The sequence below is a fragment of the Xiphias gladius genome, chromosome 6 (assembly GCF_016859285.1).
Source record: "Xiphias gladius isolate SHS-SW01 ecotype Sanya breed wild chromosome 6, ASM1685928v1, whole genome shotgun sequence".
Lineage (NCBI taxonomy): Eukaryota > Metazoa > Chordata > Actinopteri > Istiophoriformes > Xiphiidae > Xiphias > Xiphias gladius.
In genome coordinates, this window is record NC_053405.1 from 8,298,351 (window position 1) to 8,323,587 (window position 25,237).

Sequence of the window (25,237 nt, forward strand, 5' to 3'; positions counted from 1 at the left end):
TATATTAACACCCTGTATTTCATTCATAAGCTCACCCTGCTCACTAAAGGTGAATGTGTCTTTCACTTGTTCAAAATCAGAGCAATTTCTTGGGGTCAGAGTTGTGTTATCAGTGGCTAAAATTGACATTCTTGAAGTCAGGAATCACCTGCCAAAAAAAGGCAGGCAACCCTACCTTTAAAATCTACACATCTGTAAACATTTACGTATCGGTTTCCTTCTCTCTTGGTCCTCCCCTCCACGTTCTGCAACATTGTCTGGAGCATGTTGACGTTGATGCGAAGCATAAAGGCCTCCTCCTTCTCCCGTCCTGTCCTCCAGGTTCAGGACACGTCGTTCATCCTGTGCATTGTGTACGTGCAGCCCGAGATCCCAGTAAAGCAGCTGAAGAACCTGAACACAGCTCCCAGCTCAAAGCTGCTCTACCATCGTTTAGACCTGCTGGGTCAACCCAGTTCCTGCCTGCACTTCAAACAGCTTGCCACTGTCGGTAGGAACAGCACCAAATCCACAGACCTGGACTAGCGTACAATAACTTGAAGTATTCTTTTTCCCATAGTCAGCTCTGAAACACTGATTAAACTGAGCGTCTCCGACTGTCTCTCTTCCCTCTCTGCGTCTTTCCCAGAATCCCCCACGGTGATGTTGGCAGCTGGTAGTTTCTCCTCTCCCTACGAGCACCTCAGTCAGCCGGAAACAAAGCGTATGGTGGAGCACTACACCGCCTACCTGAGCGATAACACCAGGCTCATAGCCAACCCAGGCCTCAAGGTACACAAAGCACGCAAGCCGAGGAACCTACGTGCCGCTCGTGGGGGCGACAACCAGCCCGGCGGCACACGCGCTCAAACGCGAGGGCTGATGCTGGTAACCGGGCAAAACACACGGCACGAGGCCAGCCCTGCGGTCAGGTTACAGACATGTACACAAATATTCCCGCATACAAATATGTACAAACACTATTTATTTGCTCCAAGACACTTTAGATTCGATTTTTTTTTTTTTTTAAATCTTTGATTTCTTAGAAGCACTTTTTGAATGCGCCTTTCATTCTACTTCCTGTCATCGTCTGACAAGCATGTCGAGCTTTTCAGGCCACTGACATTAAAAGCGCATTTTCAAATGAAGTTCTGCATCTTTAAGAAGGGGAGAAAAATCCCCACGTGGTTTTGGCAGCCCATGTGCATTCCTGTCCTGGGGGAGTAGGGGGTTAGAGTTGGAACTCCGAGCTCCAGTCCCAGCTCTCATTCCCAGGCTAGTCTTAAAGGCCCCCTCCAGTGACCTCATCACCTCTTTCAAACTTAGAAGCTTCTCTGAAAATGGTAATGAGATGTGATTTTTTTTCAGGGTGTTTTTCGGGGCTTCAGGACTAATCAAATCCTATTTATTCCTAAATACTGGTTGTGTAAGCTTTTGCTATTTGTGATTTCTTGTTGACGATTATCTTAGCAGAGATACAGTACAATAATTTCAAGTTTGGGCGCAGCATGGTTGTACCGGATTATCTTTTTTTGTATATTTTTTGTGGTTTGACTGGAAGCAAACTTGCCAAAAGTTCTAGCCAACTTCCATTTTAAGCCAACCCCAGATTAAAACTCTAACTTCTCTACTCCTGCTTCAACTCTTCCTTCCTCCTCTATCTCCTTTCAACCTTCTCTCTGCCCCCATCCTCTCTCTTCTCCCTCTCTCGTCGTCCTCCATCCCTTCGTCCCCGCTCCTCTGCAGTCCTCTGTCAGGAACGAGGTTATGGCGACCAGTCACGTCACGGATGAGTGGATGACACTAATGGAAATGAGTAGCCTCAACTGCTACATTGTGCGCCGTTACATAGCAACCCCCAGTGGGGTGCTCCGGATTTACCCAGGATCACTGATGGACAAAGCCTTCGACCCGACCCGCAGACAATGGTGAGGCTTACTCTGGAGGGTGTGAAGAGGGGGAGAAAGGAGTGAAGGTGTGTGTGTGTGTGTGTGTGTGTGTGTGTGTGTTCTAGGAGAGCTAAAGGAGGTATGAAACAGTGTTGGGTAGGTAGGAGTTAAAGGGAGTGAGTGACAAAGAGCCAACGGAATATAACCAAAAGGTTTTTCTTTTCAGAGGTTCAGGTTAAATCAAAGTAAATTTTTAACTTAACACGTGATGTTTTTAAAAAGTCTGTAGTCATGTTATATTATTCTAGCAAGTTTTGTCTTTCTCCTGGTGAAGATGGCTATCAGCACATTCTGTCATCGTGGGCTTTTTTTTGTGACGTTCATTAAAAGATAACTGTCAGAGTCCCACTTTTATAATTCAGCCCATTGTACAATATATTTTCCCAAAATAAAGTAAATTGGGGGGTAGACGTGATCATCAGTAAATTGTGAAAGTTGTTCTGCACATGTTCGAGATCAAAAACCAATGCAGCGGCAATTCTCCCCACAAAAATTACAGTTCGCTTTCTCGAGTACCTGCAAGTAACTGGCTGAATAAAACCTGTGAGGCATCTCGAAAAAAGACCTCATTTACTCTGTTAGTCATGAAAAAGTTATGAGATGGTCTCAACTTTTTGAGATAACCCCTCTGCCTGTGTGATGTAATGTGCAGGTACCAGCACGCCGTGGCCAACCCCGGCCTCATCACCTTCACGGGGCCATACCTGGATGTGGGCGGGGCGGGATACGTAGTCACAATAAGCCACACCATCCACGCCTCCAGGTAAGAAAGAGCATGTGCATTTTAACCCAGTGAAACCCCTCTGCTATCAGACTAGTTGACGGCGATCAGAGGAAATCAAGTCCTACTAGTCAAGTCTTTTCCTGAAGTATCGGTTTGATAAAAGTATACGTGTGATTTTTTTTTTTTACACTTGAGCAATAAAATGATCCGCTCTCCCTATTAGATGTTGCTCATCAACAGGCTCACTGTTGTTATGAGCCCAGACATCATTGTGGGCAGTGAGGCTCTGAGCCTGGAAGTCACTTCAGCCAGACCACACCGTCTCTGAAAACAGGAAATAATTTGAGGGAAACTGAAGCAGACTGTTGACCATTTTTGCTTTTGGGGCTGTGAAGTGAGTGACATAGTGTTCTTGAGCCAAAGGGTCTGGGTTCGGTCACAGTTTTCTTCAAGTGTCTGTTCCTCCAAAGTGCCCTTGAGCGAATCACTGCATTCCTACAGGCTTATGGTGGTGTGAAGGAGGAAAAGCCAAATTACAAATTGAGTATTGCACCCTGTCCTTCGGCCAGATTTAAAAGTTAATGCGTTGTTTTCCACGCAGCATTTTGGAGCTGGAGGATTTAAAAAAAAAAAAAAAAAAAAAGCCTGTTACTGTGGCTGAGATCAACAGGTTTATGTTTCCAGTTCAGTGGCGGACATCGCCGTTTGCATCAGTACAATGGGAACTGTTTACCATGGTCCATGCAATTGTTCAGAATACACACAAACATTCAGTATCAGCGCATGATAAACCCGGATTAGTGTGTTGTGTCGTGCTGGCTCAGTGAGCATATAATCACGCGGTCTGTAAACACGGACTGACAGGGGTGCGCAGCTGTATGTGTGTGTTGTGTTTTGTGTGTGTGTTCAAGGGGGATTTTTTTTGGCTGGTGTGAGTAAACATTCATGTTATCCTGAAGATCTGCGGCGTAGTGAGCTATAGAGCAACAATGTAACTGACAATAACTTCTGCCGGCGTACAGTTTACCGCACAATCCCAGCAAACAGTTTACCTGAAAAGTTTGACTTTTTTCCAGATGTTTTTTTAAATCCTTTCATGCTTTCTTTCTGCGTCTGCTACTTTTCTCTCTGTGCCTTCTATTCTGTCCTCCCTCTTCCCTCTCTTTAGCTCTCAGATGGCCCCTGGTTATGCAGTTGCAGTGATGGGCATAGACTTCACCCTTCGCTACTTCTATAAAGTCTTGCTCGACCTGCTGCCCATCTGCAACCAGGATAAAGGCAACAAGATCAGGTAAGTGGAGGAGGATTGTGACGAATGGCTGACTTGTCTCCTGTGCTGCTCGTCTCAGTTCTTTATGCAAATCGCTGCTTCTTTCTTTATTGTTTTATCAATTTCTTGGCTAAATTTATTTCTTACTGAGCACGAATTTAACTTTGCAGAGAGATTGAGAAGAAAAATGAAAGAGGGGGGAAAAGAGATAAGCTGATTATCACAGCATTCCTGCTGGAGATATGGAGTTGCTGCTGCCTCAGTCCTACATACTTTCTCTGGCTTTAATGTCTCCCTTTTTGTTTTTTTTTCCTTCATCCTTTCTTTTCCGACCCCTCAACCTCCAGTCCCCGTCCCCTCTTCTTCTCCTGCCCCCCCTCTGTCTCCACTTCCTTCATGCTCTCCCAGTTGGTGTTCAGGGGGTCATATAAAAACAGGATTAGCTCAAAGGGGGGGGCCGGGCAGAGAGGAGCAATAATTGGCAGAATGTTTAAGGAACAGAGGGAAGCAGAATGGAGCTGTATTATGCAGATGAATGAAGTTGAACTTAGCACTGGGAAAAAGAAGGATCTAAACAAATAACAGATATATGTTCTTTTAGTTGATCCGAACCACCCTTCTGTCATCAACCCTTAAAGAATTCTGAGTCACTATCTGCAGTCTTACATTTGTGTGTGTGTGTGTGTGTGTGTGTACATTGCAGGTGCTTCATAATGGAGGACAGAGGGTACCTGGTGGCACACCCCACTCTCATCGACCCCAAAGGTCATGCCCCCGCAGAGCAACAGCACATCACACACAAGGTAAAGCACCCAGAGGCAAATGTTCAACTGTAACTTAACCACATATATCAATGACATCGAATATCAATAAATCATTCAATGTTTTATATTGTATGTTTAATACAAGGAGCTTCCTCGCAAGATTTAGTCCGGAATTGTATCTGATTCTCGCCTTTTTCCATTTCGTTCCTCAATTTGTCGTTCTGGCTTTTCCATGGCAGGAGCCGCTGGTGGCTAACGACATCCTTAACCATCCCAATTTTGTCAAGAAGAACCTGTGCAACAGCTTCAGCGACCGCACTGTGCAGCGCTTCTACAAGTTCAACACCAGCATCGTGGTAAGTTCAGAGACACGCACTGTCACCGGACGCACGGATGGCAACACAGGAAAACCGGTCCAGACTGACGTGCTCAGTGTTAGACAGACACAGGCGCAGACTCCCCCAGGCCTTTCTAAGCAATATATTAATATTTGATAGTACAACGCTGCTCCCTAGTGGTGATCCTTGGTGTTGCAACCATGAATTATTCCTACATAATTGTAGTAAAACTGCAGCGAGTTTTTGTGTAGAGAGTCTAAGTGTAAATTATCCCGGTGTAAAGTCTACAGCTTTAAAGATATGAAGATTTTTTTTTTTTTCAACATGTCATACTATTTCATTCGTGCCCACTTGTAGATTAACAAGGAGTTGTTGAGTATAATGTCACAAATTTGAATTTAAGTTTGTCTAAATACCTCATGTTCCCTAATCATGCTGATCTTTAAACTCTCTGTTTATAGATCCAATGTTTTATTTTGTTATGGGTAATTGTGAAGAGGCCTAACCTTTTTGAATTTTCTGGGTTTGGTCATCGAGATTTAGATGATTATAAAGTACTTTAAACTTCCAGATACCCAGTGGGACGATCCTGTATGTTGACCTCACTCTCTAAGTCTTTTTCTTTCAGGGGGACCTCACCAACCTGGTCCACGGTAGCCACTGTTCTAAGTACCGTCTGACCAGAATCCCCGGCACCAACGCCTTTGCTGGTATCGTCAACGAGACTTGTGACTCCCTGGCGTTCTGCGCCTGCAGCACCGTGGACCGGCTCTGCCTCAACTGCCACAGGTCAGCACTTCGCCCACACACTCAGGAGGGATTTACTCTTAGATGACGGTACTGGGAAAATATTGCCCAACAAATTTGATCTTGGCGTGCGTGTTGCACAAGTCCACAAAAATAAAACGTATCGAGTTTAATGAAGATTGGGATCTGATAGTATAATGCAGCAGCAGAGTAATTATTGACTCTGCGAATTGTATTTACAGTCACATCATTCAGTCAAACAGAAACTCAGCCAATGAAACATTACATGTGGATGTGTTAAAGTAGCTATTACTTGACCAAAAACAAATTGAATGGAGCTCATGGTATGCCATAGCAGTAAGCTATGATGACACTGTGTGTGTGTGTGTGTGTGTGTGTGTGTGTGTGTGTGTGTGTGTGTGTGTGTGTGTGTGTGTTTTATGTTTTTGTTTTTTTTTTCTTTTTCAGAATGGAGCAGAATGAGTGTGAGTGTCCGTGCGAGTGCCCTCTAGAGGTCAACGAGTGCACAGGCAACCTCACCAATGCTGAGAACAGGTCAGTGCAAGATACTGTATGTCTGAGCTTCTCAGACAAATTCTCCTTTGCTTGTGAATTATACTTAATGACGTAATATGGAGAAAAAATGACTAGTGAAGAATAATTGAATGCGGGTACCTTTTCATAAAAGTGTTTTTTTTTTTTTTTTTCAGATGACGCTTCGTCACTTTTCTTAAGTACAGGCTGTTAGAGCAGTAATGTAGCTCTGAGGTGTAGTCACATCTCCATTTTCTCTTAAGTGCTTGAAGAGGTTTTGTGTCTAAATGTCTGTCTTACAAGCTGTGCACATAATAGCCGAGGCCATTGCAAAAGCAATAGTTCTGAATACTGGGATTTTACATTCAATTGAAACGTTTATTGTTAATTGTGTTAGTATTACTCGAATTACCTTTTAATTGTCTTATTTATTTTGCTTATAACTCCTGCACACACAGAGTTATCATGCCAGGTGTGAATGTTGGAGCATACTGAGTCATACAAAGTCACATAGTGCCAAAAGTTAAAGTACGCTCTTACTTATGTCATCACTGTAAACAAACTCTTTGCAGCCTCAAAATGAGTCTGTTCCTTGCCATCAGTAGAATTTAGCAAAACTGACGGTGTTTCAGTTAAAATGTTTGTAAAAGTTATTTCTTAAGTCCCTGCACTGGACTGTGGACACTTGGATGCTTCAAACACTTTGGGAGCTTTGTAAATGCCTGTGGGTGTTTCCTCGGTTTTATTTCTCTCTCACCATCTTTCTTGTTTTATCTGTCTCAGTCTGTTCCTCTACTGCTTTTGCTACTCTGTCCATCATGCTCTGTCACTCTCGACCCCCCCCCCCGTCTCTAGCTTTACCCACCTCCTTTCATCAACCACGAGCAGCGCTTGGCAGCACGTCAATGTTTCAAAAGCCGATTCCTGTTTTATTGCAGGAAGACATGCAATTATCATCTTTCACTGTCAGAGTTATCTGTGGTTTGTGTCAAGCAGCATTGATTTTTGCCCTTTTTTGTGCTGATTTGCATACACTGACATGCCCAAGAGACTTTACTTTGTGTGTTTATGCTTTGATTTTCTTTTCATGTTAGTTTTACTTTGTTTACTTTTGTTGAATGTCTTGTTTCATGCTAAGATTTGGATGGATTTTGTCAGCTGACCTTTTTTTTTTTTACCGATGATGTGTACCTTTCTGTATTTTCAACTTTTGTTTGTCTTGTTTGCGTTGCACAGGAACCCCAGCTGTGAGGTGCACCAGGAGCCAGTCAGTCCGAATGTGATTGATCCCAGTCTGCACGACACCCTGCCCCAGTGCATCAACACCCGCTGTAGCCAGAGATACACCAGCAGGTACACACACTAAACTACACACATGCACAGTAAATATCAAGTACATACCAACAGATTCTTACAGAGCCAGATACCAGCAGACACATGCAACGGAGACACATGGTGAATTACAACAAATTACAACTATGGGAATATTACTGTGCCACCCAGTGGTGATTAATGGGTAATGTACATAACATAGATCTATTTTTATTCAGACACTTGACTTTGTTAGTCTGCATGATATACACAAGTGTGTTGGGAGAGAGAAAGAGAAACTTAAGCACTTAATGAAACTGCAAGCGGAGTTTTTGTGTATATAAGTCAATGATACGGTGCTTAATTCCTGTCTAAATTCATCAAAATAAATACACAAAAAAATTTGGATAAAGTATTCTTACCTCTAGAAGTTGAGAACTTCTTTAAGTGTATACTCCTCAAGAATCTTATTATGATCTCTGTATTGTGCGCCCTGTTTCAGTGATTGTTTTGGCGTGTTGGACTGCGAGTGGTGCATGGTGGACAGTGATGGTAAAACTCATCTGGACAAGCCATACTGCGCCCTGCAGAAGGAGTGTTTCGGAGGCATCGTCGGCGCCAAGAGTCCCTATGCGGATGGCCTGGGGCTCCTAGGTGGGTCGCTTTCCCCCAAAGAAATAGATCAGATAAAGTGTGAGCAAAGAGTCCTTCAGACAACATCGACAGCAAGTCCCATTTTAAGAACTTGTGCCCATATATAGTGCTTTGGCTGGATTTCAGAGTTCTGAGACATTTTTCCTAAATGTGCCGTAGTGTGCCATGTCAGCCAGCAGAGTAAGGGAACAAACAAGCAACAACAGAAGAAGACAAAGCCAAATTATTTCCATGAACCTTGAGACAGCAGAAATGCTACTTATTTTGATGCAGACTGGAACTTTTCTGTTGCTTGATTATATTTCTTTGGTTCTGTTATCAGTTTAATCAAAAGGGTTATTGGCCGGTTGCCTGCTGTTGAATAATTTTTCTGTGGAATTTCACAGGGATGAGAGAATAGAAAGGAAGTAGAAATGCACCAGCATCACAGCATGAGTTAGGAACTGAGCCGTTTGATACTGGCTTCATGTCTGAAATCTTTCTGTAACGTCTTTAAACAACCCACCCTTCCCTCTTCTCGCTTCTTCTCTCTTTCTTCTGCAGATGAGGAGGTGGCATCTCTGAACATGATCAAGAGTGCCCCCGTGGGTCCTGTTGCCGGGGGCATTATGGGATGTATCATGGTGTTGGTGCTGGCTGTGTATGCATACCGGCACCAGATCCACAGGCGCTCGCACCAGCACATGTCACCGCTGGCAGCGCAGGGTAAGAATCACTGATAGATGGATTCTGTCACACATACACACATTTATAAAGTTAAAGTCCAACCTTGCAACTTATAGGTCAGTGATATTGATGTGGAATTGAGATTTCAACATTACGTTTTTTAAAAATAACACATTTTCGGCACCATGGGGGGACCATTAACAAATAAAGCGCATTGCTTTGCACTTGTAGTGGATTTCTCCGTATCGTTTATACCCACCGCCTGGCCTGTAGTGCCAAAAAAACTAAAAGGGCAACAATGGGAACAAGTCTGGTAGTTTCTTGTATTAACCTTTACATTTTCTTCTTCACATGCTGAAATTTCCTTTTAAATATCAAAGAAATAAAGAAAGTTTTAAAGCAGCGTGATTAACAAGCAGTGTGGCAAGTGCTGTCGGAGCTAAACAGCTGACAGCAGCAGCTGCTGCCGCGTGATTTGTGTAATTACTTAGCGATATTGACATAAACATCAAACAAAATTACAATCTCATTAAAAGTCTTCGCTCCGAGTCACTTTAAGTTTGATACTTTGGTAAACAACTCAGAATAGATGGTGGAGAGCGCGGCTGCCTTATCGCAAGGCATTCGGCTGAGGAATTGGCTCGTCAAGTCACAATGCTCAGCCTCGGATGTGCGCGTGTCTTTTTTTTGCAGCCGCAGGTTGCGCCGACAGTACACACATCAAAGGCTAGGTTAGAAGTAAGTGTCATTGCAGGTTTTAGGCGCAGCAAGCATGTCCTCCCTTCTGTAGAAACCGAACCCCTTATCTACACATGCACTAACATACGCAAACAAGCCTGCCTTCTAAACTTTGCACACAGGTTGGTTATCATCCGGGTCTGAGCCGCTAAATGTGATGATGTTATTTGATACACAGACCCTGCTTACATATCATTCCTACTTGTCATGCTTTTAATTCTTCGCATTTTTTTTTTTTTTCCTCCCCACTCTCTTCACCTCCATGTTGCCCTAGAAATGTCAGTGAGAATGTCAAACCTGGATAATGAAAGAGACGAGAGGGACGAAGACAGCCACGAGGACAGAGGAATCAGTAAGTTCTCATTCATATCTGACGGAGAAACATTTCAATATAAGGGTTTGAGATCTTTGGTTGAGGTGATTAGAGTGTTTTGAAAACTTGGCCTGGTCTTACTATTTCATGGAAGACATACATCATCAGAGGACCACTCAACAGGGCCTTTGTGTTGACCTGTGTGCTCTCTTCACTTCCAGTCAGTAATACTAGATTCATAGCTGCGGTGATCGAGAGACACACACACACTCCTGAACGGAGACGGCGGTACTGGGGACGATCTGGGACGGAGAGTGACCATGGTGAGACCTTTTATTTTATGTGCCACACACATACATAGATTAACAGAGGCGGGGAGGTTTATAGAAATGAGCACAGATGCGATGACACTCAAAACCACTAGTTCTGGGCACTGCATACCCCCCCTGCAGTACATCAGCATTCATAGGAAGAGGAACTGAGAAGGTTGCATATCAGATGCCAGTAATTCTGTGGCAAAGCAAAAATGACTATTTCTAGAGTTCCCATTCCTTACTGTTAGTTGCATGGTTCTCTGTAGGTTAAAAGTCACTGAAATCCTTTCTAACGGAACCAAATACACTAAAAAGCATGCTGGTCAAGCTAATGTCACCATGGCAGTTGGGGAAGTACATATTCAGTGACAGCTGAGTTTTGAGTCACAACAACCATTGGGTATTGTTTTGTAAAAAATATTTACAATAAATGGGATTACTTTTAATACAACTTTCGCTTCCTTTCCACCCTCTGGAGGGCTGTGGAGCTGATTCTTGCAAAATATATCATATATATGTGTAAACATATATAATATTGCCTTCATGTCACTTTCTTGTTGTGTCATGGTGTTACACAACAGAAAGTTTAGGCTAAAAGAATCTGGTTTGTGGAAAAGTAATCACGCACTGGCCCATCCTGCACGAAATAAGTGTTAACCACACGAGTTGTGCTGAAATTTTGCCTCTGGCAGAGCATAGCTATAAATTTAAAATTAGAATATTGATATAATAACAACCATGTAGGCTCAACAGCACCTCTTCACACAGCAGCAGCTCTGGAAACGAGCTCCCGGATTAGGGGGTGGACTCTCCTGAGTTGCCCAAGGCGAGAAGTGCAGGTTGTCTGAGCTCGTTGTTAGAGACGGGATGAGGGGGCTCAGATGTTCGGGGGGATTTTGGAGTGGAGCTGCTGTTCCTTTGTGTGGAAAGGAGCCGGTTAAGGCTTCGGCGTATAATCAAGACGCTTTTTGAACATGACGGGCAGGGAGGAGATCCTAGGGTAGACCCAGAACACGCTGGAGGGAATACATATTCTCTTTTGGCCTGGGAAAGCCTCTGGATCCCCAAGAAAGAGCTGCAAGATGTGAGATAAAGAATGTATGGGCTACCTTGATCTACCTTCTGCCACAGTGACCCAGGCTCAGAGAAGTGACAGAACATTATATCCTGTTTTTACATTAAAAACTTCTTTGTCTCTTAAACGAGGATCTTTTTAGATCCGTGCGTTTACATGCACATTTGCTCTACTATCCTGGTAATGTGTTTGCACATGTTAACTTCTTATCCTGGTCTCAGGAACCTGCCTAAAGTCTCACTCAGGTTTTAGAAAAATCTTGAATATGGATCCTGGAGAAACTGGGAGGGATACTGCATGTTAACGCCATATCCCGGTTTCTGAAGATTCTTTGCTTGTGCAGAGCGCAGTAGCTGAGTACACAGATGATCAATTCCTGGATACTATAATGATCATATACACGGAAATATGAATAATCAGGTTTCACATGTTCCATGTAAACGCCATATCCCAAATATGATCAGAACCAGGATAAGATTTGAAACCGGGCTACTAATGTGCATGTAAAATTACTCATGATAGAACATAAAACCTTAACAAGATCAATTTTAGCTACACTGTCAAAAATCAGATATGGGGCTTAGCTTTCATCTTTTGTAAATTAATATTATTCCTTTTTGAACGTTACAGCACAGTCCCAAATCCACAGTTAGCTCTCAGTTCACTGGCAGTGTTCAGCTCCTGGTTTGTTGTCTTCATTATATCACAGCTCAGAGCCTTTTTTTTTTTCTCTCTCGTCTCTAGCTCTGGGAGAGTTGCTCGTGTTCGCTGTAACCATTTGTGGGGCTTGTAAGTCTGACACTTGATGAGTGTGGATGGATAGTTTCACCCACATGGGCTCTTGCCACCTACACATGGCATCACTCCACTTCCTGGCAATGAGTGTCTCTTTTACTTGTTGCATAACTGATGATGACGGCGAGGATGAATACGAAGAGAGGCGAGTGGGCTAAAGTGAAACAAAGGCATGAGTAAGCTTAAACCAGAGTGGATAAAGAAATGTGAGATCGAGCTGTAGAGGATAGGACAGAATGAGTTTTAATTTGTTAGTATGATGAATTCTTCTTTAGTGACTCTCTGTACTTCAGTAAAGATTATAATCACCACTCCTGCATAAAATATATTTGCAGTGAAGAGTACCTTTGGATTATCCTAAATCTTAAAGAATGTTTTTGTTTTGTTTTTTTGTTTTTTTTGCACAACTACAACTTTTTGAAGGGATGTTTTAAGGAAGAAATGTCAAATAAATCCAAGAAAATAAACTGGGCTAATAAAAAGGGCAGTCACAATAATGGGACGGGAAAGACTATCACATTTTATGTAACTGGGGATGGGAAAGAAAAAAAACTGAAAATGGAGGACAAGTACAGAGATTTAGACATGCAAAATGATGAAATAGGGGAAAGCGGAGTGCAATGGAAAGGCAAGAGGACAGGGACAGAGAGGAAGATGAGTTGGAAACAATGAAAAGAGGGGGTGTTGGTCCATCAGGGAGCGAAACAGATTCATAAGTTGATGCAACAAAGTTGCTGCTCCTCTGCTCAGTCAAAGGTGCCCTCCTACCACAATCCACGCATTAATACTGCATAAGGGTATAACACACATGCGCACACAAGTTACATGCAGATAGCCGAAGGATCAGACCATTATTCTGTTAAATGCACTACACACACGCACAGACAGAGTGCTGTTTGGCACCTTGGGGTTTCAGCTGCAGTAATAGATTCCAGGACATGGCTAGAACTGCCCATTCCATAATGAACATTGCATACGTACATATGCTGTAAACTCAAACGTATCATCCATATGTAGAGAAAAGAGGAGGCACACACCATTATAATTAAATGGTGTTTTGTGCATTTCCACCTTCACATACTTCCAGACCAGTTAGTAAATTTAATCTTGACACAGAATTAAAAGAGGAATGATATTGAGGATGTTTAATAGAGAATGATTTGTGTATAATTTATATATTGGGGCATTGGATTAGAAATCCTTGAGACAAAATGTACATTGTGCGTACAGACAAGTTACAGGATTAGTTTGACATTTTGGGAAATACACTTATTTGCTTCCTTGCTTCTTCTTGATGAGATTTATGCCAATCTTATGTCTGTGCGCTAAATGTGAAACTATAGCAGCTGGTTAGCTTAGCTTAGCTAGTTACTTAGTTACTGGTCTCAGCTAAGAACACACAACCTTGTAAAACCACACATTGTCACTTTTACAGTTTGGTTTTTATACAGAATAAACAAACAAAATGTAAGATGTTAATTGAGCTTTAAAGGTGCTGCTAGGTGGATTTCTTTATCTTTGGTCAGAGCCAAGCTAGCTGTTTCCCTGGTGTTTCCAGTGTTTATGCTAAGCTAAGCTAAGCCAAACTAACCGTCTGCTGGCGGTAGCGCACTCAGCGCACAGACATGGGAGTGGTATCGATCATCTCACCTAACTCTAAGCAAGAAGGCAAATAAGAGTATTTCCCAAAAATATAAAACTATTCATTTCGGTACAAATGTTTCAGTCAACATGTCATTCTGTTTGTCTCACATCTAGTCAGTTTTCAGTAAATGGTCTCTAGTATTTATTTCAAGCTGTTAAAAGGAGAGTCTCCAAGTGTTCAGAAATCTCAGAGGTCCAATCATAATAAGACATTTGGAGTCTGTCTCCAAGGTGCAATAGTCTTCCCTGTCTCTCCACATCTCTTGACATTAAGAGGGATTTGCTTTCTTTACCTGCTTCAGATGAAAATTGTCAACAGGACAAAGTTAGATCTGCCTGTAACTCTGGCTCTTGCTTTGGCAAAAGAGGGATAAACTCTGATGAGGTTGGCATCTTCCAAGTCTGAAACTTCTTTGAAGTCCCCCCCCCTTCCTTTAATCTCCCTCTTTCTTATATCCCTCCATCAGCCTCCCCTCCTCTCTTTTTCTCTCCTTGTCACTCCCTGCTCGTTTCTGTCTCTCCTTTTCTTTGTCAGCTTTCTTTCTTTGGGTATCAAAGCCAGGCTCTACTTCGGAGAATCAGGGGGGGATATTTGTGAGAAAACTTCTCATTTTGACTCTAGTAAAGGGTTTTAAGACACGTCGGTGAGACATGGACATTTCCTTCTTTTACATGACGCCACATTGTCGGACATACATTACCCTCTATTATATGACATTATATCACAGGACAAACAGCAGTAAACATGACAGGAACATAGGTATTCCATTGTTGGTCGGTTGGTCTGTCCACCACTTTGATCAAGACTGAAATACTTTGATAACTTTTTGAATGGTGTGCCATGAAAATTTTCAGGATAAACTGTAGTAAATTTGGTGATACTGTGACTTTTCATCTACCTCCATCATAAGATAGAGGAAAATTTGTCCAATACTTTGGTTTAAGACCGAACACGTGGAAACCCAATCACATCACTTCTCATCAGCCTCGGTTGCACTTTGTGTTTAATCTGATTAGCCAATGTTAGCACAATAACACGAAACTAAACTAAGATGGTGAATACGGTAATCAAAACAATTGGTAAATAATAACCGTTTAGCATCATGTTAGCACTGTCATTGTGAGCATGCTAGCATGCTGACAGTAGCATTTGTCTCAAAGCGCCACTGTGCATAGCTACAGCCTCACAGAACTGCTAGTGTGGCTGTAGACTCTTGTTTATGAATAGTTTGACTTCTGGACTAACTAAGCATTTGCCCGGGGATAGCCAAGAAAAAAAAACAAGATTTCTTGCTACATAATGTGAGCTCTGAAAACCCTGAGAGGAATACTGAGGGTTCAGATAGGTCTACTTGATGCTTTAGATTTTAAACTGTATGGAGGATAGAAAAGGATGTAGGGGCGGTGAATTTGGCACAAGGCCACACAAACTAGCATACATCTACCTACGGCCCTCAGCCTACTTGTCGCACAAACCGCTGTGCACATATACACAGACACAGTCACACACAGGCGCTCCCAAATCGCTTGGTTCAGTATGTCTGGAGGTTTAATGTTTCATCTTCCAAAATGGCAACCATTTTTCTATAAATATAATCATAGCAGCTCTCAGGCTTACAGGGTTATTTGCGCGAATAGTAATAACAGATGTTCCCATCTTGCAGCTTGTTGCTTGTGTCATTTTAGAAGCTCAAAAAGATGGTGCTAAAGGAATTAAGTAAAATGGGTTTATTTCCAGATCAACTCCAGATCTTTTTATAGTCAGACTTTGTGTTTCAGATGGATTTCATGGCACTGATGGTGATGAAACCCACTCAGCAGATGAAGGAATGAATGTTGAATTTGAGTTTGAGTGAAAAATATAAGCAATTAAGCAAACTGAATAAACACAGAACTGTTTTCATGAAAATGAGCTTCTGGAATCTTTGAACAGTCAGAGTACAAGATTAGTAATTTCAGTCATCAAAAACTTAGAGGTAAGTTTGCCTCAATGTTAAATTGTCACTCATCAGTAGAATGTAGTATCACAAAATATTGGTCTCCTTGTGTAAAATCTGTTGTTTACTTATTCTTTAACCCAATAATCCCTTGTTCCCTGTGACAGCAGTGCTGCCTTCCCACTGCTCCAGTTACCAATGTATCCTAACTGCCATGTTGGCTCACGATGCTGTTTCCTCAGGCTAAACGTATGTGCAAAATGTGTAGGAAAGTGGTCATAAATATGTATAGTTCTTTTTTCTTTTTTTTTTTTTTTTTTGAAATTGTAGTGAGAAAGCTGAAAACATACGGAGGAGAAAATGCCCAGCAGGGATATTTAGTTGTCAGTGCGCCATCAAAGAGCTTGTACTGCTTTCAGAAACATTGTGTGTTAGCCTGTATTCACAAACATGTTTCTGTGTTGAATGTCTATGACTGGAGGGCATCATTTGCTGAGTAGTTTCTTTTATGGTGCTTCCCTTTTCTTTTTACTGAAGGCTATGCCAGACCCGTACACATGTAACTGTTCTTTGCTTTTCAACCCAGTGCTTGAATGAGGCTTGCTATATAATACTAATTATTGTTGGTTGATGTCGCATTCTGTATCTTTTTCTATTCAAAAATTGTGTGGGTTTTTTAGGTAAAACCTACAAACCAGGGACGTTTTGTTTTTTGCAAGTTTAAGCTTTAGGGTAAATGTGAATACATGTAGACAGTGTGAGGTGTAAAAGATGAAATCATTTACGAGGAGGTAGGATTAAGGTAGGATTTCTCAACCACTTGCGGCTCATGATCCACCTTTCAGTCTTTAAAATTCTCTTGACCCATGATGACATTTTACTTACTAAAGGATTAACAAGTAAAAAATAAAATATAAATTTGATAACAATAATGACATTACTTTGAACCCTGATTGGCAGCAGGTAAAACAGGTAACAAGTAGAGGTTAAGGCACAGTTTCTTCACAAATTACACTTTCTCAGTTTTAAGTTGTAGGCATGAGTGTGGCATACTTCTCTATTCTGTATTCATCAGTGCACAGGGAGCTCCGAATGGGTTACATAGAAAACATGATGTGAACCCATTAAATCAAATCCATCTGTCATTGATATCAGACATTATCAGCTTTACAAATTTCCCACGGCCCCATCCGCACATTCAGTGAGCCCACATGGGGTCACGACCCTAAGATTGAGAGACTCCTGTTTACAACAGGGCTGTGCAAACTGAAAAGATTTAGTGCTAGGGAATAACCAACCTCTGCATGGTTCTTGTGTCCAGGTTACAGCACCATGAGTCCGCAGGAGGACAGTGAGAATCCACCTGGAAACAACGATCCGCTCTCAGCCGGCGTCGATGTTGGTAACCACGATGACGACCTGGACCTGGACACGCCTCCCCAGACGGCTGCGCTGCTCAGCCACAAGTTCCACCCCTACCGGCACACGCACACACACCACCACCCGCTGCACACGCACCACCTGCAAGCTGCGGTCACCGTGCACAGTGTGGACGCAGAGTGCTGATCCTCGGCGTGGCATTGCCCTTCCTACTTGGAATGGAACTTTTTTTTTTTTTTTTTATAAAAGACTATTTAAAAAAACAAAACAAAAAAACATTTGTGCTTGATTACACAGTAGGTACTGTCAGGATGAATGGAGGGAGAGAGATGCCACAGCTGGACTTAAACCTGTGGTGCCACTGAGCTGCCGGGACCGCTGCCATGAATGGATCTTTAGCTTAATATGGGTATTACCATCTCAGCCCTTTTCTTTACTGATCCCAATCTAAAATGTGGGAATTGTACACAGTTATACAAACACAGAAAATTACCAGACCTGGGCCAGTAGAAATAACCAAATGGAAATTTTTGTTTGTTTTCTGAAGAAATTTAGCATGGAGGACTCTGTAAGTGCAAACAGCAACCTTTGGGAGCAAACACAACGCTGTTTGAGCTCATTCATTGGCCTTCAACGAGGGGAGGACACAACTGGAACCTTGAGAGAGGACAAACTTTTTTCTTTTTCACATGGAAGGCCAGAGCAAATACTCTTGGATCAGTGGATAATCAGATTAAATCTAGAAGCCTGATGCGGACCCCTTTTGCCCCAGGGCTCCATCCCAGCCTCAGCACAGGTTGTTTCCCCACTAAGCCCACGTGTGGTAATGGGAACAGAGCACGCCTTTCATTCATGAAAACTGTTGGATGTCTCGGAAGAGTAAAAACATCAACTTTCCAACACTTACCTGGACCTAACATGGGATTATATTATGGATTCTGTCACAGCTTTACTCTCCTTGGTTCAGCAGATAGACACTCCAGGTTTTTGCCTTTATCCAACAGTGTAGCTGCTGGTCTTACAAAAAATGGTTCGGGAAGATATTTGGACATTGTCATGAATGTCTTTGAACTTAAAATAGGAAAAATCTTCAATGATTCACATAAACACAGGAAGAAACACTTCAGAGGAAAATATTATTTTTCTACTATTTATTAAAGAGGTAGATTTTCTGGACAGATGAGCAAGCAGCTGCCGCCATCACAAGCAAGACAGTAGTCTGCATAAGTAATACGTACTGAACCACTTCCAATAAGCAGTGCATCATATTTAGGGCTCATTATTTTCAGTTTTTTATTCCCTTAAAAAAATGTAGAATGGTTGTTTGTTTGGAATTTTTGAATATTGGTAATACGACAGACCATGTGAAAATTGGATTTTTATTTTTATTCTTTTAATAACATTGGTGAATAATCAGCAGCTCATCTGCATTTTCCTTTCATTTTTCTTTCCACCTTCTATTACCAGAAACATCCTCTCCAACAGAGGATCCTGTTTGCTGTATAGTGTAGTGAAAGGTGTCCCCCTGAAGTAAGAAACATTTTTGGATGAGCACGGACCTAACTTCTGAGTCAAAATAAGTTTTGCTCCTTTCAAAAAATCCAGATATTTTTCTGTGAAAATCGGTAAGAAAACAAAAACGATGAGCCTTAACCACATCCTGTGTCAGAGCATTTAGCAGGAAGTGGTCTTTGAGCTGTAGCACGTTTTTCTGTCTGTTTTCGCAGTTTTGAATCGGAGGTGTTTTTGTGTTCTTGTAGGGTAAGATTTGCTGTGCCGAGCAAGTTGAAAACGTCCTCATTCTGGACATGTCCTCTGTATCAGGAGGCATGATTTCTATGATTGCTGGTCTTTTTAAGTCTCCTGAGGATGGAGGAGGGAAGAGAGAAACTAACACCAGCAAGACACTCCTGGCTTTAGTCACTGCTGGGGATTTGGGATTTGAGGATAATTGGGGACCTTCATAGAGGCCCTGGGAGATTCACAGGGATGGAGTGTTGTCCTCCCTTACTGCCTGAGTAGAAAAACCAGTACAGAATGTTGTTTTTTTTTCACCTTATTTACCACAAATTATTGCCTCTGAGGCCAAGCTGATATTGTATGTGTGTTGGGGTTGTTTGCTGGATTTTGTGCAAAAGAAAGTCAATTTCCATTGATGCCCAAGATTGACTCTCCTTGTCAAAGAGAGTGAAAGAGGGAGAGATGCTGCTGTTGTTGTACAGAGGTTACACCCATCTGTCGGCTCCTCTGTGGTTAACCACTCAAAATGTCTTTTCTACACATCTCTTAACTGTTTGTGTGTGTGTGTGTGTGTGTGTGTGTGTGTGTGTGTGTGTGTGTGTGTGTGTGTGTGTGTGTGTGAGAGAGGAAAGAATGAATGTCCAGCTGGAACATTTTAATGCATTATTGTATTTTTTTCAAGATAGTATTAGAGAATTATAGGTGAAATCATTATGATTGAGAAATCCACTTATTTTTATTCTGATGAAGAGTCACTTGACCCAATGTGTGCTTCGTGGGTTTGATTGTTCAACTGGTCAAATCATGTCAGTGTGGCATCCATTTATTTCAAAATGTGACAAAATGTCTATTGTTCTTCAGAGATTCATTATGAAGTGTAAATACAGAATCAAAAATAGCTATTAATGTCCTGTACACTCCATTTTTTTTTATGTTGGTAAGACATAATGTATACTTCAAATGATGCTCAGATATTTGGGTTGATATTTTGTATTGTCTGTTCATGGTGTCTCACTATATTTTTGATGCTTTGGATGTTTTTTTAGATTTATTTTTCTTTAGGTCCATATTGGATGGAAGTCAGTACTTGGAAAAATTATTACACACTTTTATGTTTGGAGACTTTTAGTTTTTAAAGTTTTATTGTGTGTCTTCAAAAAAGTTAAAGAAAGCTTATCGCTCCACAAGCTAATTTAGAATTTCAAAATAACGGTACATCTTTTCACTGAGTAATAGTGAAAACAACAACCTTGTAGTGGATTCAGGGTTTACAGCAGACTGCTGTAAGCCGTGCTATGGTTCTGTTGCTACTTAAGACCATCAGCCTTCTTCATTTACAGTTATTTTGTGTTTATAACTTTAGTAGAATATTTAAATTTGCACACTCAGTCTGAGTTCATTAAACTTCCAGCTGAAAAAGTGCTAAATAATTTGAAACGTCTGATAGAGCAGAGAGATCAAAACATAATTTATATACTGGTATCAAAATCTTCAAAGTGCTAGTACTGTGTGAAGTGGGTTAAATATTCCACTTGAATTACAGAAAGGTTCATCACCAAAGTTGAAATTTAAAGGACCAGGGTGCAGGCTTTATGGGGATCTACTGGAAGAAATGGAATGTAATATTCATTATTATGTTTTCATTAGTGTATAATCACCTGAAACGTGATTAAACATTAGCTTAGAATGAGCCTTTCATATCTACATAGGGAGTGGATCCTCTTCCACGGAGCCTGCCATGTCGCACCGCCATGTTTCTGCAGTAGCCCAGAACGGACAAACCAAACACTGGCAGTAGACAGGGCCTTTTGCGTTATTACGTTACCTGAAGGCCACCATAGGTTCCCTACATGCCTGGAGAGGAAGGGGTGACGGGTGTTCAGTTGGTTGCAATCTGCAACCTCACCTCTAGATGCCACTAAATGACATCTGGTCCTTTTTAAAAAAAATTTTCACCACTTTGTATGGTACACAATTTCAGCTCTGTTTGACACTGACACATTCTTGTAGCATTTTATGGCAATCTTTAGATCAAATGCAGTCTTGCAAGTGTCTTCTGATATGTGTGTATTTTGGGGCAAATTTTTTTTTTCTCCAAAAAGGCTTGATGTTAAAGGCATTTTTTCTGGAGAGCTTTTAAACAGTATTTACCTGCCGTTGTAAACCAGTATATGTGTGTGTCTATACAGAACACTAACACATTAATTAATGTACTGAAGGAACATGTGTACATCACCCCCCATGTATGATATAAAGTTATCAAATCGAGATTTATTGCAATGTGAATGTGATAAAGTCCATTTTACACTTACATTGTCTGTATTTTGTTATTCCTGCTAATTTTTTTAGCCAGTTTTATTTTTTAAAAGGTGCTATATGTAAGTTTTCTCTGCCACCGAACTTGGTTTCTTGCCAGGAGCGAGTGGTGGTGGTGATAATGGTCACTTGCCAAGGGCTTCAGCATCGTTGTGTTTACAAGACGAGAAGTTAGAATACACCTCTGGGCAGTCCTCACTATCTCATAGTGAACTGAGGGTAGACTGGATTAAGTAGTATTATGAGACTGGATGACCAGGGCTACCTGTTTAGCATGCTAAGTTCAGTGGAAGAAAAGAAGTAATAGAAATAGAAGCAAAACGAGTTCAAATTGGCGTTGCTCTCCAACGCTGGAGACAGCTCTTGGCAGGTAAAGGAATGAAGTTTCATGCTGAACTCCCAACGTTTCTTCTAGACTGGTAAGTAAACAGCTGTTAATGCTAACGTTGGCTATGTAGCGATAGCAAAAACTTACATATAGCACCTTTCTAAAGGGTAAATCTACATTGTAGCATATATCTCAGCGAACTGCTGCTGCACTGCTCACTGGGGGTAGACATGTAGAATTGCACTAATATAACAGACTCAAAATAGACAGTTTTTAAGAAATTGATCAAAATTGATGTAGCAGATAACGTCTTTTTTATTACATATTTTCTCTTTCCTTGTCAAAACCTTTTGCCTACATTACCCACAATGCAACTCGGCCACTGACAGTTATGACAGGCGGAGATTTGGGTGTGTTATGCACTCAGCTCACTACGTTTAAACCATTATCACAAGCAGCAGTAAATACACTGCAAATACACCACAGCTGGATAATTTTATAGGAGCTACATAGGAACAACAGGTGTTTTTCCTGTTCTTCCCACTCTGCCGACTTGGCATGAGTGCAGCATTAAGCTACTATTGACTAATGTAGTCTCGAGCCGCTAGCTTGAAGCAGAGGTGAGGAGAGGGCTTGCAGAGCTCTGGTAATCTTGCTTATTTCTGACTCCACCATCTACACTTCACACCATTTTCAGACTTTTAGTTTTGAGCCCCCCACCAGCGTTGCCTCAATCAACGTGACTTGAGGCAGTTTATTAGACTTGATGCAGCTCCCTCTGGAGCCACAGAGGGCTTTATCTATACAGACCTGTGAGCAGACTTTGGTGTGTCAAAATCGGTGGAGTCACCCTTTAAGAGTAATTCAAGCCACGCCCAAGTCGGTGACGCCACAACGGGTGTTTTCCCTAAACGATCAATGGCGGAACACCTGTTGTGACGTCACTAATTGGGATGTAGCATGAAGCGCAGCAAGTCTTAAACTTTAGAAAAGAAAAAAAAAAATCCAGTTTAATCTATCTCATCTGTCCAGTGTTGAATTAACCCGCACAGCGACCGTCATCTATTTATATTCAGTTACTTTTTGAACCTTGGGGCACAACAACTCCACGACAGCCAGGAAAACACGAACAACATCCTTGATGAAGTTGTTACGGTTAACCTTGCTAGCAAACAATTACCTGCTTGCTCGTCCCGGAGACAGGAGCCCGTTGTGTCACCGGACACCTGACGATTGTAAGTCCAGCATTCGCTCTCGTCTCGCTTTTCTATCAGCAAGTTAGAAAAAAAACAAAAAACAAACAAGCATTTTTCATCTCTCCTTCGTGTCATAAGTTAGATGTTCGGGTCCCCCCCCCCACCTAGCTTAGCTAACGTCAAAGTTAGTTGTGCTAACTCGTTACAGTATGTCTGCAGTTTGCTGCTGGGCTGGTCGCATGTATATATAGTGTGTGTGTATCAGAGCTTGTTTGATGAACAGAGCAAAGCTGCCGCTGGTGAAAATGGATTCGGTGGGAGCAGATTTTTACAAGCTCTCCGTGTGTGTACATATAAGGAATATGTTTATTTAGGAATTTGGACAGTGACTTGTCCTGCGGGGCTCTTTCTGTAAGCCTCCAAGGTCTTAGCCCAGACTTTGCCTCGAAGATTCCCAAAATAAAAGTAATCGTTTGGCTAATGTCAGGTTAGTTAAACAAACATTAGTAGCATGAATTACAGAGCTGCAGTGATTTAGGTTATGGAAAGGAAAAATCATATTGGCAACTATTTGGTTAACCACACACACACACACACACGGTCTTACATGCAAAAATCTACACTGCATTGCCTTTGGACTGTTGGTTGAAACGCTCAGACACATGCAGAACAAGCGAAGCCCACACAGAAAGGAGCAGGAGTGAGGTCTGAACGCAAAAAAAAAACTATTGCTTTGAGTGCCAATTTATCTCACTTCATGCAAAAAAACAAACTTTGTGGATTAAAAAAATAAATAAATAAAAAATAAGCCCCCCACCGATGATTTGTCCCATTTGTTGCTGATTGTTCTTCTCTATTGTCAGTAGGGTCATTTTTTTTCTTACTGTGGAAGGTCATGGAAAAGGTCACCCACAAACCTCCCAGCACACAGTAAGCCAGGGAGATGATCTGCTGGGGATTTTGTGTGTTGTTTCAATACCTGACCCTGTATTCACACTCACTCACAGCTGAGTAATATTGTCGGATGCCTATCCAGCCTGTATTATTCTCTCTGGTTCATGCAGGGGACATTCAGAAACACCCGCACTCCGAATTCCTGCTTTTTAGAGGGGTCTGGCCTTGTTTGCGAGGGGGTATTTTTAATGATATATGGGGAGCTGTCTGCTACTACTGTTCAACTGGGATAGCGGTCTGTCCCAGTAAATGGAGAGACAATTCTTAAACATGAAGATCCATTTACGTCACTATCCAGCCTGTTGGAAATGTAATTGATCAGTAAAAATGATTTAATATGTTCTGCAAATAACTCTGCAGATGGCGAAATTTTCTTATAGGAATCTACAGTCACACTTTTTTTTTTTTTTTTTTTTTAAATGTTTCAGGGTGTTGGTCATACGTCATGCAATTTGTGGGTGGAGGAAGAATAGTGGTTTATACTGCCTAGAAGACCTATCAGTTATTTACGAGGCTCTTCTGTACATACAGTGTTTCCTGCCAGGACATCGGGGGAAACAACCACAGATGGAGAGGCAACATGGCTCAGTTACAATATAACGAGAGCCTGCTTTGTTTTTGGGGCAAAGAGCAGTATGCTGTTTTGAGTGTTTTGTTTCTCCTTTGAGAACGAAGAAATCAGGGGTTACCTAAATGATAAAGAAGACATTAAATGATCAAATTTTAAGATTAAAATTTTATGTTAAGTATCACACGGCTTTCGCTGTATCAAATTCCCTCCCTACCTAGTTTAGGGCTTGCTAAAAGGATATGTCTGGGGATATTCTATATATTTCTTATTGTCAACAAATCAACAATGAATTGATTCCACTAACGCTCTCACACTGAGTACTCACTAGTGCACCCAATTTGCCGCTGAATATAGTTCCCAACTGCGACGCAGTTTCCTCCAACTACTGACACAGCACCACAGCAGTTTGACTGATGTTGTTACATCCGCCATGTTGTCAAATATTGACAGGCAGCTTTTAACTACTCCACAAGCGTCCTTTGTATAGTTTGTATAGTTTGTTTTAGTAGAGCTGATTTGTGATTTATTTGCTGATTTAGTTTTTCAGTTTACTGCCAACCAAGCTAGCCATTCTACTAGCCATCTGAAGCTAAACAACATACCAAGTAAGTGTCAGTTTACTGTCGGGCTAACTGTTATGTACTTTTTGCCGATTATTTTCTCGATTTAATTGACTATTTGTTTTTTCTGTAAAGTGCCAGGAAATAGTAAAAAAAAAAATGCCCGTTATAATTTTCAACTGCCCGAGATGACGTCTTCAAGTTGCCTGTTTTTACTCAACCAACAGTCCACAATCCAAAGAAATGCGGTTAACTATCATACAGAAACTGATGATATTATGAAGAATCATAATCAAGTCTTCATTATTAAGAAGCTGGAACCAGTGAAAGTTTTGTACTTTTGTTTAAAAAATAATTAAAATGATTTACTATCAAAGGAGTTCCTTTGACTCATCAATTAATTGACTAATTGTTGCAGGTCTAATATTGTCTCTTTTTTT

At 41.5% G+C, this 25,237-nt stretch overlaps 2 protein-coding genes across 4 annotated transcripts in view; both read left to right on the plus strand.

The window, feature by feature from the left end:
* Positions 1–21,169, plus strand: part of cachd1 (cache domain containing 1) — a 91,585-nt gene extending 70,416 nt beyond the window's left edge. For both annotated transcript variants that reach the window (XM_040128662.1, XM_040128663.1), the window contains 15 exons: positions 322–490; positions 629–771; positions 1,726–1,907; positions 2,581–2,691; positions 3,821–3,943; positions 4,626–4,725; positions 4,926–5,042; positions 5,653–5,813; positions 6,240–6,326; positions 7,542–7,658; positions 8,119–8,270; positions 8,814–8,975; positions 9,949–10,026; positions 10,209–10,310; positions 17,074–21,169. In XM_040128662.1, coding sequence (XP_039984596.1) covers positions 322–490; positions 629–771; positions 1,726–1,907; positions 2,581–2,691; positions 3,821–3,943; positions 4,626–4,725; positions 4,926–5,042; positions 5,653–5,813; positions 6,240–6,326; positions 7,542–7,658; positions 8,119–8,270; positions 8,814–8,975; positions 9,949–10,026; positions 10,209–10,310; positions 17,074–17,318 — 2,049 coding nt within the window. In that variant the 3' untranslated portion in view covers positions 17,319–21,169. The remainder of the gene's footprint in view (positions 1–321; positions 491–628; positions 772–1,725; positions 1,908–2,580; positions 2,692–3,820; positions 3,944–4,625; positions 4,726–4,925; positions 5,043–5,652; positions 5,814–6,239; positions 6,327–7,541; positions 7,659–8,118; positions 8,271–8,813; positions 8,976–9,948; positions 10,027–10,208; positions 10,311–17,073) is intronic.
* A 1,303-nt stretch (positions 21,170–22,472) lies between these two features.
* The window catches only part of raver2 (ribonucleoprotein, PTB-binding 2), a 108,485-nt gene continuing 105,720 nt past the window's right edge, over positions 22,473–25,237 (plus strand). For both annotated transcript variants that reach the window (XM_040129668.1, XM_040129670.1), the window contains exon 1: positions 22,473–22,751. In XM_040129668.1, the coding sequence (XP_039985602.1) occupies positions 22,658–22,751 (94 nt within the window). In that variant the 5' untranslated portion in view covers positions 22,473–22,657. The remainder of the gene's footprint in view (positions 22,752–25,237) is intronic.